Source organism: Pan paniscus, chromosome X (assembly GCF_029289425.2).
Source record: "Pan paniscus chromosome X, NHGRI_mPanPan1-v2.0_pri, whole genome shotgun sequence".
Lineage (NCBI taxonomy): Eukaryota > Metazoa > Chordata > Mammalia > Primates > Hominidae > Pan > Pan paniscus.
The window spans coordinates 48,371,727-48,390,008 of NC_073272.2; the positions used below are offsets into that span (position 1 = coordinate 48,371,727).

The window sequence follows — 18,282 nt, forward strand, 5'->3', positions numbered from 1 at the left end:
TATAACAGGCCTGATGTTGCTATCTCTAGGAGGGCATGCCTGCATGACCTCATATTCCAATAGGTCCTGGGAACTTGGCCTGTGAGATATTCCCTATGCTACTAATTGATAAGGTTGTTTTGTGTGCCTGGAACACTGAATTCTGCTGTACCAGCCAGGCTAAATTGCTTTTGCAAATGTGATTTATGGTGAACACCTGCTTTCCTTCTGAAACTCAGAAATTTCAATAAGAACGCCTGATCAGCCCTCAATACAGAAAAGCCTGTGTCTTAAGCAAGCTTCCCTAAACAGAAACACTGCATATGTGCTGCTACATTTAATTGCAGGCGGAAAAAGTTTGTTCTATGCAGCCCCACCCCCAACCTCCTAAGGGAGAACTTAGGAAGCTCACATTTACTCTTTCAGGCTCCACCCATTATGTCTTTTTCTCCTGCTGATCTTGCTGTGTATGTTTTCACTGTAATAAGTCATGGCTTTAATACAACTGTCTCTGGATCCTGTGAGTCTTTCTGGCACGTCATCAAATGCATGGGTAGTTGTTAGATGCCCCAAAGTTCCCAAATATAAGCAACACTTTAAATCTGAATCTTTTCCTCAAATCCTTTCTCTGGCCCTGTACTGTCTACTCTTTGGCCTCCCCTAGAATCCCAAGCAGTGCCACATTCATCATAGGTACGAACATCTGCACCAAGTCCTCAAAACAGCCCTGTATGTCACACCCAAGTTCCAAGTGCAACTCAGTGCCTGATGTAAAAGTTACATTCAGGTTCAGCAGCAAATAACAAAAACCCATTTCTCTCTTACTTATAAGAAATACATAAGTATTCAGTCCAAGTCTGGCATGGCAGCTCTATGCTATCAGAGACTACAGCGTCATCTATTTTATTGTATTGCCAGAAGTGTTCTCCATTCCCACGGTTACCTCTTGACCAAATACAGCTGCTGGAGCTCTAGCCATTACATCCACATTCCAGGAAGCAGACAGAAGGCATGGTAGAAGAGGGGCACGCCCCTTTCCTTTAAGAATACTTTGCATAAATCCCACATACTTCTCCTCCTACCTTTGGCCAGAACTTGATCACATAACTACACCCAGCTGCAAGACAGGCCAAGAAATGTAGTTTTCTCATTGCACAGCAATATGCTGAGCTAATTAGAACAGGGTTCTACTGGAACAATGAAAGGAACAATGGATATTGGGAGGTAACTGGAGTCTGCTACACCTCGTTCATTCTACACTCAACAAAAGTAATCTGAGAATCAATCCTTTTAATAACCCAAGACAATTTGAAGTAAATGTGTCTTTACCTAAAATTAGTTTTAGGGGTACATATGAAGAAGTAAAAGGAGAAAATTTGTTGACTATGAACCTGAAGTTACACACTAGTTAGATGTTTCTCGATCTCTAGCTTCTCAGTGAAAATATGTGATAAGAGCCTATGATACAATTTGAAAGACTACCTCTGGGACATTTACTATCTCAGTAACATGTTAAGTTTAACAAAACATAGCGCTTAACACTGTTCTTCCCCAAAGGTTGCAGTGTCTCTGAAGATATACAGAATCTTATTTTTTTAAAAATACCGTGTTTGGTAAAGAGCATTAGCAAAATAGCAGAGTAGACAGCTCCAAAGTCCCATCCCTCCACAGAAACATTGAAGAACAAGCAGAAGCTGTCAGAGCCAATTTTATCAGAATTCTAGAAAAGAGTCAAAGGTTTACGCAACCAAGTGAACAATGACTCAAGAACAAGGCAACTTTAAAATGGTAGGAAGGCTGTGTAGCAAAATAGCAGAGTAGACAGCTCCAAACTCCCATTCCTCCACAGAAACATTGAAAAACAAGCAGAAGCTGTCAGAGCCAATTTTGTCAGAATTCTAGAAGAGAGTCAAAGGTTTACAGCAACCAAGTGAACAATGACTCAAGAACAAGGCAACTTTAAAATGGTAGGAAGGCTGTGTGGCATTTTGCTAGCCCTTGTCCCACCCCCTCACCAGCTCAGCAGTGGTCTTGAACACAGCAGCCAATATCCCCTGGTCCCTGGTTCCAGATGGAGCAGAGCAGGGCTTGTTTGCAATTTTTTGTGTTTGTTCTAACCTGTCTGAAGACTACCCAAAGGAATGACTTGAGGTTCTCATCTCCATTTCGCCTAACTTGGAGCCCACTCATAGCAGACAAGCAGCAAGCATTGCTTGAAAAATGTTGTAAGGTAGGCCAAACAAACAAACAAACAAAAACACCCTGCAGCTACCTGGGAGGAAAAGTATGGGCCATTCAAAGGAAAAAAAATTGATAGAAACTATCCCTGAGGAGGCTGAGACACTGGATATATGAGATGAAAACTTTAAATCAGCTGTCTTAAATATGCTTAATGAATGAAAGGCAGTGGCTCACGCCTGTAATCCCAACACTTTGGTAGGCTGAGGCAGGAGGATTGCTTAAGGCCAGGAGTCCAAGACCAGCCTAGGCAACATAGTAAGCACTTGTCTCTATAAAAAAAAAAATTTTAATTAGCCAAACATGGTGGTATGTGCCTGTAGTCCTATCTACTTGGGAAACTGAGGCAGAAGGATCACTTGAGCCCAGGAGTTCAAGGTTACAGTGAGCTGCAATTACACCACTGCACTCCAGCCTGGGTGACAGAGACCCTGTCTCTATTAAAAAAAAAAAAAAAAACTAAAGGAAACCACAGACAAATAAATAAAGGAAGCCAGGAAAACAATGTATGAACAAAATAAGAATATCAGTAAAGAGACAGAAATTATAAAAAAGAAGCATTAGAATTCTGAAGCCAAAAAGTACAGTAACTTAAATGAAAAATGTACTACAGGGGCCCAACAGCAAAGGAAACAATCAAGAAAAAAAAACAGGTCGGGCGCAGTGGCTCACGCCTGTAATCCCAGCACTTTGGGAGGCCAAGGTGGGCAGATCTCTTGAGGTCAGGAGTTTGAGACCAGCCTGGTCAACATGCAAAACCCTATTTCTACTGAAAATACAAAAAAAAATTAGTTGGGCGTGGTGGTGGGCACCTGTAATCCCAGCTACTCGGGAGGCTGAGGCAGGAGAATCGCTTGAACCCGGGAGGCAGAGGTTGCAGTAAGCAGAGATGGTGCCACTGCACTCCAGGCTGGGCGACAGAGCGAGACACCATCTCAAAACAAACAAACAAACAAACAAATAAAAAACAGTGCACAGAATGGGAAAAAATAATTGCAAACTATCCATCCAACAAGAGATTAATAACCAGAATATATAAGGAGCTCAAACAACTTAACAGCAAAAAAAAAAATCCTATTAAAAATGAGCAAAAGATTTAAATAAACATTTCTCAAAAGAAGACATATAAATGGCCAACCAGCATATGAAAAAATGCTCAACATCACTAATCATCAGAGGAATGCAAATAAGAACTACAATTTTATATCATCTCACCCCAGTTAAAACGGCTTTTATCAAGAAGACAGGCAACAACAGATGACAACATGGATGTGGAGAAAGGGGAACCCTCATACACAGTTGGTGGGAATGTATATTAGTACAATCACTATGGAGAACAGTTTGGAGGTTCCTCAAGAACTAAAACTAGAACGACCACATGATCTAGCAATTCCACTTACTGGGTATATACCCAAAACAAAGGAAATCAATATAATAAAGAAACATGTGCACTCCTGTGTTTGTTGCAGCATTGTTCACAATAACCAAAATATGGAATCAACCTAAGTGCCCATTAATGGATGAATGAATAAAGAAAATGTGGTATATATACACAATGGAATATTATTCAGCCATAAAAAAGAATGAAATCCTCTTGCTCACAGTAGGATGGATGGAACTGGAGGTCATTATGTTAAGTGAAATAAGCCAGGCACAGAAAGATAAATATCACATGCTCTCACTCATATGTGGGGGCTAGAAAAGTGGATTTTATGAAGATAAAGAGTAGACTAGTTGTTACCAGAGGCCAGGAAGGGTAGGGAGGAGGGACGAAGAGAAAGTGATTAATGAGTACACATATACAGTTTGGTGGAAGAAACAAAACCTAGTGTTTGGTAGATCAGTAGGGTGAACACAGTTTACAATAATCTCTGTGCATTTTGAAATAGCTAGAAGGGAATAATGCAAATGTTTCTAGCATATAGAAAAGACAAATATTTAAGGTGATGGGCATCTCAAATATACTGATTTAATCTTCACAAATTATACAAATTTATTAAATTATAACATACCTCAAAACTATGTACATCTATTATGCATCAATTTTTAAATTGTTTTAAAATAAAGCAACATGAAATAATTCGTTTATAAACGAAATATTGTTTTTAAAAAAACAGGTAAACATAACAATTTGGGTTTCAAACTCCTCATTTTTCCTACGTGATTAAAAAAGCAAATGCAAAAAAAATTATAAACCTATGTTAATGAGCACACAATATATAAATATCTGCTCTTTGACAATGACAATATAATGGAAGGAGGCAGAGATTAATATTCAGAATATATAAAGAATTCCTATAACTCAATGACAAAAAAACCCTGATTAAAAATGGCAAAGAATTTGAATAGACATTTCTCCAAATAAAATATACAGATAGCCAAAAAGTACATGAAGGGAAATACAAATAAGTCATTAGGGGAATACAAGTCAAAGCCACAACAAGATACCACTTCACACCTACTAGGGTGGCTATCATTTTTTTTTAAATGGAAAATAACAAGTGTTGAAGAGGATGTGGACAAATTAGAATCTTTGTGCATTGTGGTGGGAATACAAAATGGTACAGCTACTGTGGAAAACAGTTTGGTGGTTCCTCAAAAAGTCAAACATAGAATTACCATATGACCTAGCAATTCCACTCCTAGGTATACAGCCAAAAGGAATGAAAACAAATGGCCAGGTACAGTGGCTCATGCCTGTAATCCCAGCACTTTGGGAGGCCGAGGTGGGTGAATCACCTGAAGTCAGGAGTTCGAGACCAGCCTGACTAACATGATGAAATCCCATCTCTACTAAAAATATAAAATTAGCTGGGCGTGGTGGCACATGCCTGTAATCCCAGCTACTTGGGAGGATGAGGCAGGAGAACTGCTTGAACCTGGGAGGCAGAAGTTGCAGTGAGCTGAGATTGCGCCATTGCACTCCGGCCTGGGCAACAAGAGTGAAACTCTGTCAAAAAAAAAAAAAAAAAGAAAGAAAGAAAGGAAGGAAGGAAGGAAGGAAGGACAGACAGAAGGAAGGAAAACAAAACAGGGACTCTAACACATACCTCTATGTGAGTGTTCATAGTAGCATTATTCAAAAGGTGGAAATAACCCGAGTGTCCACCAACTGATGAATAGATAAATGTGGAGTGTGTGTGTGTGTGTGTGCGTGTACACACACACACACACACACACACTGCAGTATTATTCAGCCACAGAAAGGAATGAAGTTCATATATGGGCTATACAACATGGACGAACCTTGAAAATATTATGCCAAATGAAATAAGCCAGACACAAAAGACAAATATTATATGAATTCACTTATATGAATGATCTAGAATAGGCAAATTCATAAAGTCAGAAGGTAGATTAGAGACTATTAGGGGCTAGAAGGAAGGGTGGATGGGGAGTTACTACTTAACTGGAAGAGTTTCTGTTTGGGGCAACAAAAAATCTTTGGAAATAGTGGAGATGGCCATAAAACTTTGTGAATATTATAAATGTTATTAAATTATACAGTTAAAAATGGTTAAAACGGCAAGTTTTATGTTATGTATATTTTACCAAAAAAAAATAAACAACTACCACGTGACTTATCAGCCAAACACATACTTTTCTGCAAACACACATTATTTGTATACTCATTTATTCCTTCATCCTCCTTCCTTAAACAGTCTGCTGCAATTCAGGCAAATGTTTTCACACACAAAGGTTTCCTTCTCAGAAACTTCACTGTCAGTGTGAAGCTGAGGCATAAGAACTTGAAGGAGGAGGGGAGGGAAGAACTTGAAGGAAGGACCTTTAATGCTAGGTAGCGTTATAGCATCTTATTTTTTGATAGACAAAATAGAATGCACTAAACAAACACTTCTGGAGCATCTACTAGGTGTCAGGCACTGTTCTAGGGTCTGGGGAGACAGCACAAACAAAAGATAGATATCTCTGTCTGCCCAGGGCTTACATTCTAATGCATTTTGGAAAAGCTCTCCAGAAGATTCTGATATGCCCATCACAACTAGCATAGAGTGGAGAGACATGAGAGCTGCACAGACCCAACCCTATCCGCCTCCCCACCTCTCTGATAGTGAGGTCTAGAGATGAGAATGCTTTCAAGCAACTACTCTCATGTACGAAGGCCTGGTGCTGCCACTCTGAACAGCTCTTAACATTTTTTCCCCTAAAACACTGGTAGCCTTCTGTCATATCAATGGAATAACACCTGGAGTGTGACCTTTGGGCTGAAAGGAGCAGGCATTTTGCTCCTACTTGGATCCAAGGCCCCCAGGCTGATCTAGCACAGGAAAACTAAGTTTTCCTTGTCATCCTGCCTCATTCCTCACTGTTTTACACTGGAGCTTGAGGGCGAAAGTCCTAGCTAACATAAAAGAGTCAACTTTGGGTCAGGCACAGTAGTCACACCTGTAATCCCAGCACTTTGGGAGGCCGAGGTGGGCAGATCACTTGAGGTCAGGAGTTTGAGACCAGCCTGGCCAACGTCGTGAAACCCTGTCTCTACTAAAAGTACAAAAATTAGCCGGGCGTGGTGGAGCATGCCTGTAATCCCAGCTAGTCGGGAGGCTGAGGTAGGAGAATCGCTTGAACCCAGGAGGCGGAGGTTGCAGTGAGCAGAGACTGTGCCACTACACTCCAGCCTGGGGGGCAGAGCAAGACTCTGTCTCAAAAAGAAAAAAGAAAAAAAAAAGGGTCAACTTTGCTTTGTTTTCTACTCTGGGCATAGATTTCCCTCAGAGACCTCCTAGGAAGTGGTAATGGGGCGGGATTCAGGTTCTGCTCTATCCTGGCCAAATAAATCCTCAGCTATATTGAGTTCATCCTTTAATAGATCCCAATTTCCCAATTTCAAACATGTGACCTTAAACAAAGGAGGTACTTGACCTAGGTTTCAATTTCTTTACCTGGGAAAATGGGACCAATATTAGGATCTTCAAACATTTTTATTTTTTGGAGACAGGGTCTCACTCTGTTGCCCAAACTGGAGTGCATTGCTGCAATGACAGCTCACTGCAGCCTTGACCTCCCAGGCTCAAGCAATCCTCCATCAGCCTCAGCCTCCCAAGTAGCTGAGACTACAGGGACATGCCACCATGCCCAGCTAATTTTTATATTTTTAATAGAGACAGGGTTTTGCCACGTTGCCCAGGCTGGTCTTGAACTCCTGGGCTCAAGCAATCCTCCCGCCTCGGCCTCCCAAAGTGCTAGAATTACAGGCATGAGCCACCACACCCAGCCTGATCTTCATAAATTTGATGTGAAGGTTAAATGGCTTAACGTATGCAAAGTACTTAACATGGTGACAGACTATTCTAACAGGTGCTCAATAAACAGTTACTATTTTTTTCTACTATTATTTTATTAGAAACAACATAGTGAAAGTTTTTGAAGGGTGAAAACTTAAATATTCTTATTGATAATTGCCCAAACTTGGAAGCAACCAAGATGTCCTTCAGCGTCCCTTACATTTGTATGTAAACTGTGGTACACACAAATCACATGCAAATCCTATTACTTCTCTTTTCTGGATTATGTATAACAAAGTACTCATCAAATACTGCAATAGAGATTGGCTAGCTGCTTTCCAAACCTGTTCCTCTTCTTCCAACTAGACTATGTTTCCCTGGCTCCCTTCCAGTTAGATGTGGCCTTGTAACCAAGTTCTGTCCAACAGAAGTGGGCAAAGTGATGCAGAACATTTCCAGGCTTAGCACATAAGTCTTCCCCATATGATCTTCATTTCCTTGCTTCATTCATCAACTGGAGGAGGAGGATTCCAAGGCCATATGGGATGGGGAAGCCACAAGATGGAAGGCATCTGGTCCCTGAATCACAACGTAGAGACAGCCACCTGCCAGTCCCTTGCACTGGTCCATTACATGCGTGAAAAACAAATTTCTCCTATGTTAAGTCACTGAAATTTGGGGTTGGTTTGTTTTAACATCTAGTATTACTCTAATATAAATACTCATATTGATTAAAAGTCAGGTAGCATGCTTTAACTAAAAGAGAAAATTCTCCTAACACATATTCTCTTGTATGTTAAACAGAGGCAATTTAAAAAATACGTGAACTTAAGAATCAAACAAAAAGTAAAATGAAAAAGAAGTTACTGGCCAGGTGCAGCAGCTCATGCCTGTAATCTCAGCATTTTAGGAAGCCGAGGCAGGTGGATGGCTTGAGCGCAGGAGTTCGAAATCAGCCTGGGCAACATGGAGAAACCCTGTCTCTACAAAAAATACCAAAAAAATTAGCCAGGCGTAGTGGTGAGCACCTGTAGTCCCAGCTACTCAGGAGGCTGAGGTGGGAGGATCACTTGAGCCCAGGAAGTCCAGGCTACAGTGAGCTAGGATTACACCACTGCACTCCAGCCTGCATGACACAGTGAGACCCTGTCTCAAAAAAAAAAGAAGAAAGAAGTTACTGATTCTCAAGTCACGTAAGCCTAACTTCACCTCAGGTAAACTAATGTCAAACAGTGTTAATCAGTGCTAGAAAGAGTTTAATGAGAGTAACAGACAGGATGTGTACAGCCTCACCTGTACAATCTTCCAGGCAGGGAAGTTAATAGGTTGCAAGCTAAGAGGGGGATTAACTTCTTTTCCAATCTTTCATCTTAATGACAATGTCAAAACATACAGAAAAGTTGAAAGAAGAGTATATAAAGCATACCCTTTCACTAGGCACCTAGATTTAACAGTTAGCTAGTAGGCTGCAATATTTGTTTTCTCTATATAGGTGGTATGTATATTTTTTTACTGAACTTTTTGAAAGTTGCATATGTTAGGATTCATATACTTTACCCCGGAATACTTCAGCTTGCATCTCCAAAGAATGAGTACATTCTCCTGCATAACCTCAATTATCACACCTACAAAAAATAATAGTAATTCTTTAATATCATCTAATACCCAGTCTACATTCAAACATCCCTACCTATCCCCAAAACATCTTTTATAATTCATTTTCATGAACTAGGAGCCAATCAAGTTTCTCGTACTACATTTAGTCTCTTTGATCTCCCTTAATCTAGAACACTCACCCTGCCTTTTTGTTTCCTTTGACGTTGACTTTTTGAAGAGTCTGGGGCAACTGTCTTACAGATCATCCCATATATTGGATTTATCTGATTGTTTTCTCATGGTGTTTTATAACTTGTTTCTCTATCCTCTGCATTTCCTGGAAACTGGAAGATGTGTCTAAGTCCTTGATTTGATTCAGATTAAACACATACAGGAAGGATACTACATAGGTAAAGCTGTACACTTCCTGTATACCATGATACTAGATAGTCCCACAATGAGCAAGGATACATTTGATGACTTGCTTATAAGATGGTGACTGCCAGACCTCTTCACTGTAAAGGTACCTTCTTTTCTTTGCAACAGGCAAGTAACCTGTGGGGTGATAGTACTTTGAAAGTACCATGTTCCCCAATAACCTTTCACCTAGGATTCTGGAATTCATTGAAAACCCTTGTCTAAATAAACTATCACTAGAGGTTGAAAAATTGTGATTTTTCTAATTACAGCATTCCACAAAGGTTAACTTTTTAATATTCTAAGAAATGCTTTTAGTAAATGTCATTTTTCTATTTTTTAAGATACAAACATTTTACTTCCATTTATAACTTTCAAATAATAAGTAAAAGTATTCTTTATATCCAGACACCGCTTTACAAAGAACATTTCGACAATCCAAGGAAAATGCTATGTAACCACATAGTACAATCTTCTATTTATAAAGCATTTTTTTGCTACATAAGTTATTTGCTTTATTTTTAAATAACATTTAAATTGCAAAAGTAATGTGTCAGTATTAAAGAAAGTTCAGGCCATTTAGAATAATATAAAGGAAAAGTACCAGCTTCCCTCTCTCTCTCCCAACAACTCATCCTGCTCCCAAAGGATAAAGCTTGCATATCCTTCCATAAAAGCACATATATCATATATAAATTACATACATCATGTTTGTGTATATACAGTATATAGTTATTGAAAGATCAAATAGGATAATACTATACATGATGTTCTGTGCCTTGCTTTTTTTCCACAACATTATGTGTGGACAGTAGCCTTAAAAGGACATCTCAAAACACCTCTTTTTATCAGCTGCATAGTATTCCTTAATGGGAATGTGCTACAATTTAACCAGTCTCATCTGATGAGTTCTGCAACTTATGTCCACTGCAACAAATATCGCTGTCTATATATTGCAACATGCTAGCACAAGTATTTCTGATAGATTTCTGAAAGTCCAAGAATTGAAAATGCTGAATAAAAGAGTAGGTGTGGGCCGGGCACGGTGGCTCATGCCTGTAATCCCAGCATTTTGGGAGGCTGAGGCGGGCGGATCACAAGGTCAGGAGACTGAGACCATCCTGGCTAGCATGGTGAAACCCCGTCTCTACTAAAAATACAAAAAGGAATTAGCCGGGCATGGTGGCGGGTGCCTGTAGTCCCAGCTACTCTGGAGGCTGAGGCAGGAGAATGGCGTGAACCCAGGAGGCGGAGCTTGCAGTGAGCAGAGATCGCACCACTGCACTCCAGCCTGGGCGACAGAGTGAGACTCTGTCTCAAATAATAATAATAATAATAATAATAATAATAAATAAATAAAATTTTAAAAGCGTAGGTGTGTTGTAAATTTTTTTCTAGGTATTAACCAAAAGCCCACCCCAAAATATACAATTTTCCTCACTTCCACTAACTGTGTCCTAATGCATTTTAAAATTACAACAGTCCACTACTGAACAAACCTCAAGTAGTAAAGCCTGCCAAAGAATCACAAAGCCTAAAATGAGAATGGGAACTAATATTTACCAAGTGCTTAAGTGTCAGACACTGCACTTGACCCTTTAGAATATCTCAATAACACAGCAATTCTGTGAGGTAACATAATCTCCATTTTCCAAAAGAGGAAGCTAAGGCTCAGAGAGTTTATCCAATGCTATACAGTTTTATAAGCAACAGGGCCAGCATTTGAACCCAGGGTTATCTGGTACCAAAGTGAGACCATACAGAAGCTGCTCCCAACTGGGGCCAAAGTGAGGGGCTCTTAAAAGGGGGGACTCCTGATTAACCAGGAAGGAGATGGTTCCAAAATGTTTGCTTACAGGTTCAAATGTTAATTTCATGTTACCGCAAAGAGTCATCTTTTTCCCCTTCAGACTCTGCCTATGAGCCCACTCTCAGGCTGTGCTTAGCAATCCAGCTCCACCACAGCAACAGTGAGCCCACAACCCATAGAACCTAGAGGGGCTGATCAACATATTTTTGGAAAGGTGATAGGGGTGGTGGAGGAGGAGGAAGCGAGAAGCAGGTGGTGGGTTAGCATGGCAGAGTCAGATTATTTTGGATCCATATCAGTTGTCACAAAAACATTATGGGGGAAGTGGAACTACCGTACATCTGAGAGAGAACCACAATGAACTGGCACAGTCTGTTTATACCAACTTTCCCTGCCCTAAACACTTTCTATTTCTGCTGCAAAGACATGTAGGGCCCAGTAACTTTAGGATGGCACTTAATCACATAACAGAGACAGACAGCTGGGAGCTCCCTGGCCTGACAAAACAGGTTAGACTGGTGGCAGGCAAGTGCCTGGCCCCGCTGCCTTGCAGCTCCAGTGGTGGGGTCTGGGGGCTGCTTTCAACCTTCCTGGGGAGTTAGGTCTGTAGCTACCTTCCCTTGTAGCTGCCCTGGCCTGTCAGGGAGGAATGCTTATAAGTGTCCTTTGGTGGGTGGGGGAGTTCCTTTCTGTTTAAACGTTAAGCATTCACAGTGTGTCTTTTATTTTCCTTAGGTCCTCTGCACCCAAGCAAGCACTTATTATGGGATCTATTTGTGCACATCACTGCTAATGTAACATTGACTACTCTCTGAGGATAATGGAATAAAGGGAAGGAAAAAGAGGGAGAGAGCGAGTGGGAAAGAGAGGGTGAGAGAGGGAGGGAGGGAGAGAGAGAGAGAAATCTCTTCCCCTTTACCCATTTTATCTCCATCCCAGACACAGGGCTCAGAAAAGCTCCAAGGGCACAATTAACAATTGAAAAGTCATGAAGAAAATTGATAACATAATGTGATTTAAATAGGGAGAAGTAGGCGTCAAATTGAGTGATTTGAGGAGCACGTTAAAATGCTATTACAGCCGGGCACAGTGGCTCACACCTGTAATCCCAGCACTTTGGGAGGCTGAGGTGGGTGGAGGTCAGGAGTTCAAGACCAGCCTGGCCAAGATGGTGAAACCCAATCTCTACTAAAAATACAAAATTTAGCCGGGCATGGTGGCAGGCGCCTGTAATCCCAGCTACTCGGGAGGCTGAGATGAAGAATTGCTTGAATCCGGGAGGTGGAGTTTGCAGTGAGCCGAGATCGCGCTACTGCATTCAAGCCTGGGCGACAGAGTGAGACTCCATCTCGGGAAAAAAAAAAAAAAAAAAAAAGCTATTACAAGACCAAGAAGCATACAAGGTTATATGGTGACCTCTCCCTCCCACTCCTATTTCACAGCCATCTAGTTCCTCTCCCCCAAGGAAACCAATGTTACTCATCTATTGCATGTCCTTCCAGAGATATTTTACGACTATACCAACAAATATATAAATTTATATATATATAAATTTATCTTAAATGTAAACGCTGTTCCTCTCAGATTAAAGTGTCACTTAAACACTAAAAGGTGGCAGAAATTACATTTTAAAACTTTTTCTCAAAATAAAGAGTTTTGAAATTCACAGTTGAACTCTTTCATTCATAAACATTTAAAAGTTAAATTGTTTGCCTCCAGAAATTAAGTTGGGTTCCCAGCACACAGTGGATACTTTAAAAATGTTTCCTTAGGTCTTTTTGTCCTTCCTTATTCAGAGCCAAGAGGACAATTACTCACTTCCTCTATTGATATAGAGAAATCAAATTTTATTTTTTACTATTAAAAAAGAGAAGTCTTGAAAAATCTTTACTGGATTCACTTGTGTTCAAAGATTTGCTTGACAGTAGTAATCATTTCATTGTGTTTATCAAAACATCATGTTGTACATCTTAAATGCAGACAATTTTTTAAAAGATTTGCAAATTGAATTTTAAGATCAGTTTAAAATCCCCATCCCAATAGTCTTCAGTATATTATGAATAATTAGCTAATCACATGACATTAGAATTCAGATTAGGGGGACCTTGCAGCAGAAGACCAAACATACCTGAGAGAAAGAAGAAATGTTTTCTCACAATTACAGACAGTCCTTAAAATATTAATATTTGGCATAACCTGAGACATCACATATTGACAAACTAAATTTCTTTATACATTTAAAGAAACACTAATACTCAAAGATATAGAACAAAATTACACAGGAATGCTGAGATGATATTGCCTTTTCTGAACAGTCATCAGTTACACTAGATTTGTAACTTGATTGTTCACAAAATAAAACAGTACACTGTAGCACAACCAAATGGCTGAAAGATGGAGGTGAGTTTTAAAAGTATGTATCAGCAAAGGAAAATTCCACTGTTGTCTTTAAGCCTTAAGATAAAGGTGATTGAACTCCTCAGAACACGGAGTACTCTCCAGAAAATATATTTTTAAATCCCCATTTATTTTCCATCCCTTGAGCATGTGTTTACGAATCTGACAAATCTACCTCCTATTTCACATTGTCCTTTAAGAAACTGGGTCTAGGGCCTATTAAATAAAAATATTTTCACGGTTATCTATATAAAGGCAATTTTCATTTGCATCATGACTTGGAGTCAATCACCTGCACTGACCACGTGCTTCAATTCCCCCCTGTCTGTCTTCTCAGGAAACCTCCCAGCTTACCTGCAGGCCTGGCATCAGTCATTTATCACCAACTGACACAAACCACAGAGCTCAACAACGGTCAGGGATGGAGGCCAAAGTCTGTGTTGAGACCTATAATTCGCAATCACCAAACTCGGTTTTAGACCTGGTCCTGTTTCAAGATCTGTGCAGGTCACTACTTCATCAAAACTGGAGGGCTCTTGACAGCGCTTGCCCCTTACACGGTTTGGCTGCGAGGGCCTGGTGGCCATGAGCCCCGGCTGTCAACAACTAATCAAGAAACATGAGAAGCAAGGCCCAGAACCAAGGGTAATTTTCACATTAAAGGTTAAGGTTTCTGCTTTCCATTCTCTATCAGGGCACCTGGATGGAAACTGAATAAAGAAATCCCTCAGTATATGTGATAAAATAAAATTTTCCCCGTTGGGAACAATCATGAAGTGGCTCGTCTATTTCGTGTGAGGATGCCAACGTGGGCTTTAACACCACTGAATTACATTCAAAAAGAGAATACCTGACTCCACTTTGGAGTCATGGGCAGGGCGAGGGGGGAGGCAGGGGGCACAGAAGAGGAAGAGGGATGACTCAGATTATGGCTGACATCCATGTAATAAAGGGAGATTTGTACTGACCACTGTGCATGTAACACACTGTGTACCATTAAATCTAGAAAAGGATGGTAGCATCAGCCCACCCCTAACAACAAAAGATGGCTGACTCCGGAACTAAAACCACGACTTTTCCCCTTCATACATTCGGAAATGTATCTCAAACTCACTCCCTGTTACCGTCTTAGGAATACAAAAGCTCCTCTTCGTTTGAGAAAGCAAGTAACTGGGTATAACTTCCCACTCGGGACATAAGAGCAGGAGGCGTGCCTGTCTCCTCGTCCAGGCCTGACATGGTGGTGCCACCCACTCTGGGTCCTGGACCACTGCTCACCTTTCACCACACTTCATGCTCTGACTTTATCATTAAGAGACCTGGGAATGTGGACCTCAGGAGTGGGTACCCACCCAGGCTGACCATGGATGTGGCGTCCAAGAGGCCCCACTAACCCATACCCAAGCAAAGACACTTTCAGACTTCGTCCCCACTCCCTACTGTGGCCTGTCCCCTGAGGTGATGCGGTCACCTGGGAAGCCACCCACCTCCAGCCACCACGCAGGCACACACACCCTATCGAGCTCAACTGGAGCGGGAGGTGGTGGGTAAGAGGTTTGCAACAGAGACCGAACGGGGCAGACGGAACCGGACCACCTCTGTCCCTTTCATTTTCCTGGGTTCCCAATGCAGAAACGTGGAATAGGGGTGGAATTGTTTTTAACGGTAGCAGAGAGCCAGAAAATGCAGACAGTTGACCTTGGGAACCAACACCGTCGCAGCGGGAAACGTAAAAGAAACGGAACACGTTGGCAAGTGAAGGGGGAGCACCGCGCGGCGCCAGGAGGAGCGCGGCGGCCGAGGGGTGTGGAGGGCGGGGGGTGTAACAGGGGTGCTCACCATAGATCATGGCCAGCCCGGTCTCGTGCAGAAAGCGCACCCGGCGGTGCTTGAAGAGCCAGATGGTGAGGATGGTGAGCGTGAGCAGCAGGATGAAGGTGAGCAGGCTCACGCTGTCTTGCCGGTGGCTCTCCTCCGCCTCCTTCTCAGTAGCGAGCTCCTCCATGGCGCTGCTGTCCTCGGCCGCCGCCCCAGAGGAGGAGGCCGAGGCCGCGGCCGCGGCCGCGGCCGCGACTCGCAGCCCCCAACCCAGCAGCAGCGGCAGCAGCGGCAGCAGCAGCAGCCGCGGCGGCGGCGCCCCGGTAGCCCGACCCGAGCCAGGGCGCGCCGCGTCACCAGGCTCCATGGTCCCGGGGCCCCCCGCGCCTCCTCCGAGCGGGGACCAGCAGCCCGCGCCGTCGGCGGGTTCTGGCAGCACCGCGGACCTGCCGGAGTGGCCGTGGCCGCTGCAGCTCCTCCTCCTACTCGCGCCGGGCCGGGGCTGCGCCCGGGGCCGCGCGGGGGAGGGGCGCGCGCAGTGCGCAGGATCCCCAAGCACCGCCCCCCGCCCGCGCACCTGTTCGTCCCCCGGCCGCGCCACGCCGCACCGCCCCGCGGGCCAACCGAGCCACCCAGGCGGGGCCGGGTGTTGCCCTCGGGTCTGCGGGCCGGCCGCCGGCTGCTTGCCTCTCTGCGCTTCTCACCCCGTCCTGGCGCACCTGCCCAGGCAGTCTGGGGTCGTGGGGCCAGTTCATGGGCAGCCGCCGCCGCACTTCCGAAAGGGGACGCCAGAGGTCGCCGGCGCCTAGCGGGAGCATCGGCTTGGAGTGACTAGCCTTGCGGTCTCGAGTCCCGTCTCTGGCGCCACGGCGAAGTGTTTAATCTCAGGCCAGTGTGCAGCCGCCCTGGGCCCAGTAAAGTGGGGGCTGTCAGTGAACCGAGCAGCCCCGAAGCCACGTTAGCCCCTACACCTCTCTTTCCTCATCTCTCAGGTTGCCCTTCCAGCCCCAGAATCTGCTAGGTTTCATTCAAACCTCTGTTCTCATCAGACTCAAATGTGAGGACTGATAAGGAGTTGGAATCGGGGGAGGGCATTGAAGTATCTCCTTCCTCACTTGAGGGAATAGACTTCGTCTGCGCTGTGCTACTAATCCCCTTGGGGAATAGGGTTGAACCAGAAGGAACTGAACGCTTGCCATTCCTGGTAGATGAGCAGTAGCTGGTCCTAAGGTGGTGGTGGGGGGTGGGGGTTACCCTGATGACCCTTTCTTTTATGTTGCTCACCTGGTAGCTCAGAGAGTCTTTTAATGACTCTTAAGACCAAACCCAGCTCTGAACAAAATTATGGCGTGGACTCTGAAGGATGAAGCCTCTTGGAACAAATTCTCAGGAAAACTAGAATCTTCAATCCACCTTGCTCCTCTGGTCAAGGAAGAAACAAGATCAGATTAATCACTGAGTTCCCAGTGCTTAGCACTGTACTCATGTGTTTATTGAACCACTCTGAAATCTCTACCAAAACTGCCCATGTTTTCGCTCCCAGGGGAGTTTGCATTTTTAAGAGGATTCATTGAAGAAGGTGATGCTTAACCAAATGGAATAATAGGGTAGAGGTAGCATTAGGTAAGAAAACTCCTTGGAGTACTGCAGCCTTCCTGGTTCCCCTGTAGGTGAGCACTCTGCCAAAGCTGTTTAGTGGTTTCTTTACAGCAGGGAAATCTCTTCATCTAGATTTTAGCTAGCCCCTTTCCCAACTCCTCTAGGCAGTCACTCAGCCACTGCAAACATCCATATACCTTGAAGTTCCACACAGGTTTCCAATAAAATTGCAAATACTTAAAACCTGGATGGGCACCGTGTTGGTCATAATATTATGCCCCTTTGGGTGCCCAGTACTCAAGGACAGAATTTCTCTCTTTAGAAAAGGGCAACTCAGGAGCTACCTTAAAAGTACAGACTTCTTAGTATTTGTGGCGGATTGTATTTTTTAAAAAGATGGCCACAATCATATTTCCAATCCCAGAACCTTACCATCCCCCATCAAGAAGGGGCATCTATGTTCCCTCCCCTTGAACCTCAGTGGACCTTTGTGACTCCCTCAAAGAATATAATGTGGTAATGGAGATTATGTGATTTGTGAGGCTAGGTCATAAAAGGTAATCTAGCTCCTGCCTATTTCGTTCTGTCACTTTCCACTCTAGCTAGGCTGGGCACGGTGGCTCACGCCTGTAATCCCAGCACTTTGGGAGGCCAAGGCGGGCGGATCACCTGAGGTCAGGAGTTCAAGACCAGCCTGACCAACATGGCAAAACCCTGTCTCCACTAAAAATACAAAAATTAGCCGGGTGTGGTGGTGTGTGCCTGTAATCCCAGCTACTTGGGAGGTGGTGGCACGAGAATCACTTGAACCTGGGAGGCAGAGGTTGCAGTGAGCCAAGATTGCACCACTGCACTCCAGCCTGAGTGACAGAGTGAGAACCTGCCTCCAAAAACAAAAAAACAAACAAACAGACAAAGAAATCTAGCTACCTGGAAGCTGACATACTGAAGAAACCATGTAGAGAGACCATGTAGCAATAGAGGTAGATGCTACAGGAGACCCAACTTTTTGAGTGTTCCCAGCCCAAATGCCACACATGTGAATGAATGAGTCTTCAAATCAATTCATTCCCAGCCACCATCTTACTGTAGACATATGAGAGGCCCCAAGCAAGAACGATGTCGCTGAACCTAACCAACATCTGCAACTGTAGCATAATAAAATGATTGATGTTATTTTAA

At 43.3% G+C, this 18,282-nt stretch overlaps 1 protein-coding gene across 4 annotated transcripts in view; it reads right to left on the reverse strand.

Moving 5' to 3' along the window:
* SLC9A7 (solute carrier family 9 member A7) overlaps nucleotides 1-16,052 on the reverse strand; it is a 159,933-nt gene extending 143,881 nt beyond the window's left edge. For 2 of the 4 annotated variants that reach the window (XM_024927282.4, XM_008961952.4), the window contains exon 1: nucleotides 15,523-16,051. In XM_024927282.4, coding sequence (XP_024783050.3) covers nucleotides 15,523-15,868 — 346 coding nt within the window. In that variant the 5' untranslated portion in view covers nucleotides 15,869-16,051. Of the gene's footprint in view, nucleotides 1-15,522 lie in introns of all 4 variants that reach the window. The other 2 variants (XM_008961953.4, XM_034950656.3) reach the window with 2 other exon arrangements.
* Nucleotides 16,053-18,282: the final 2,230 nt, after the last annotated feature.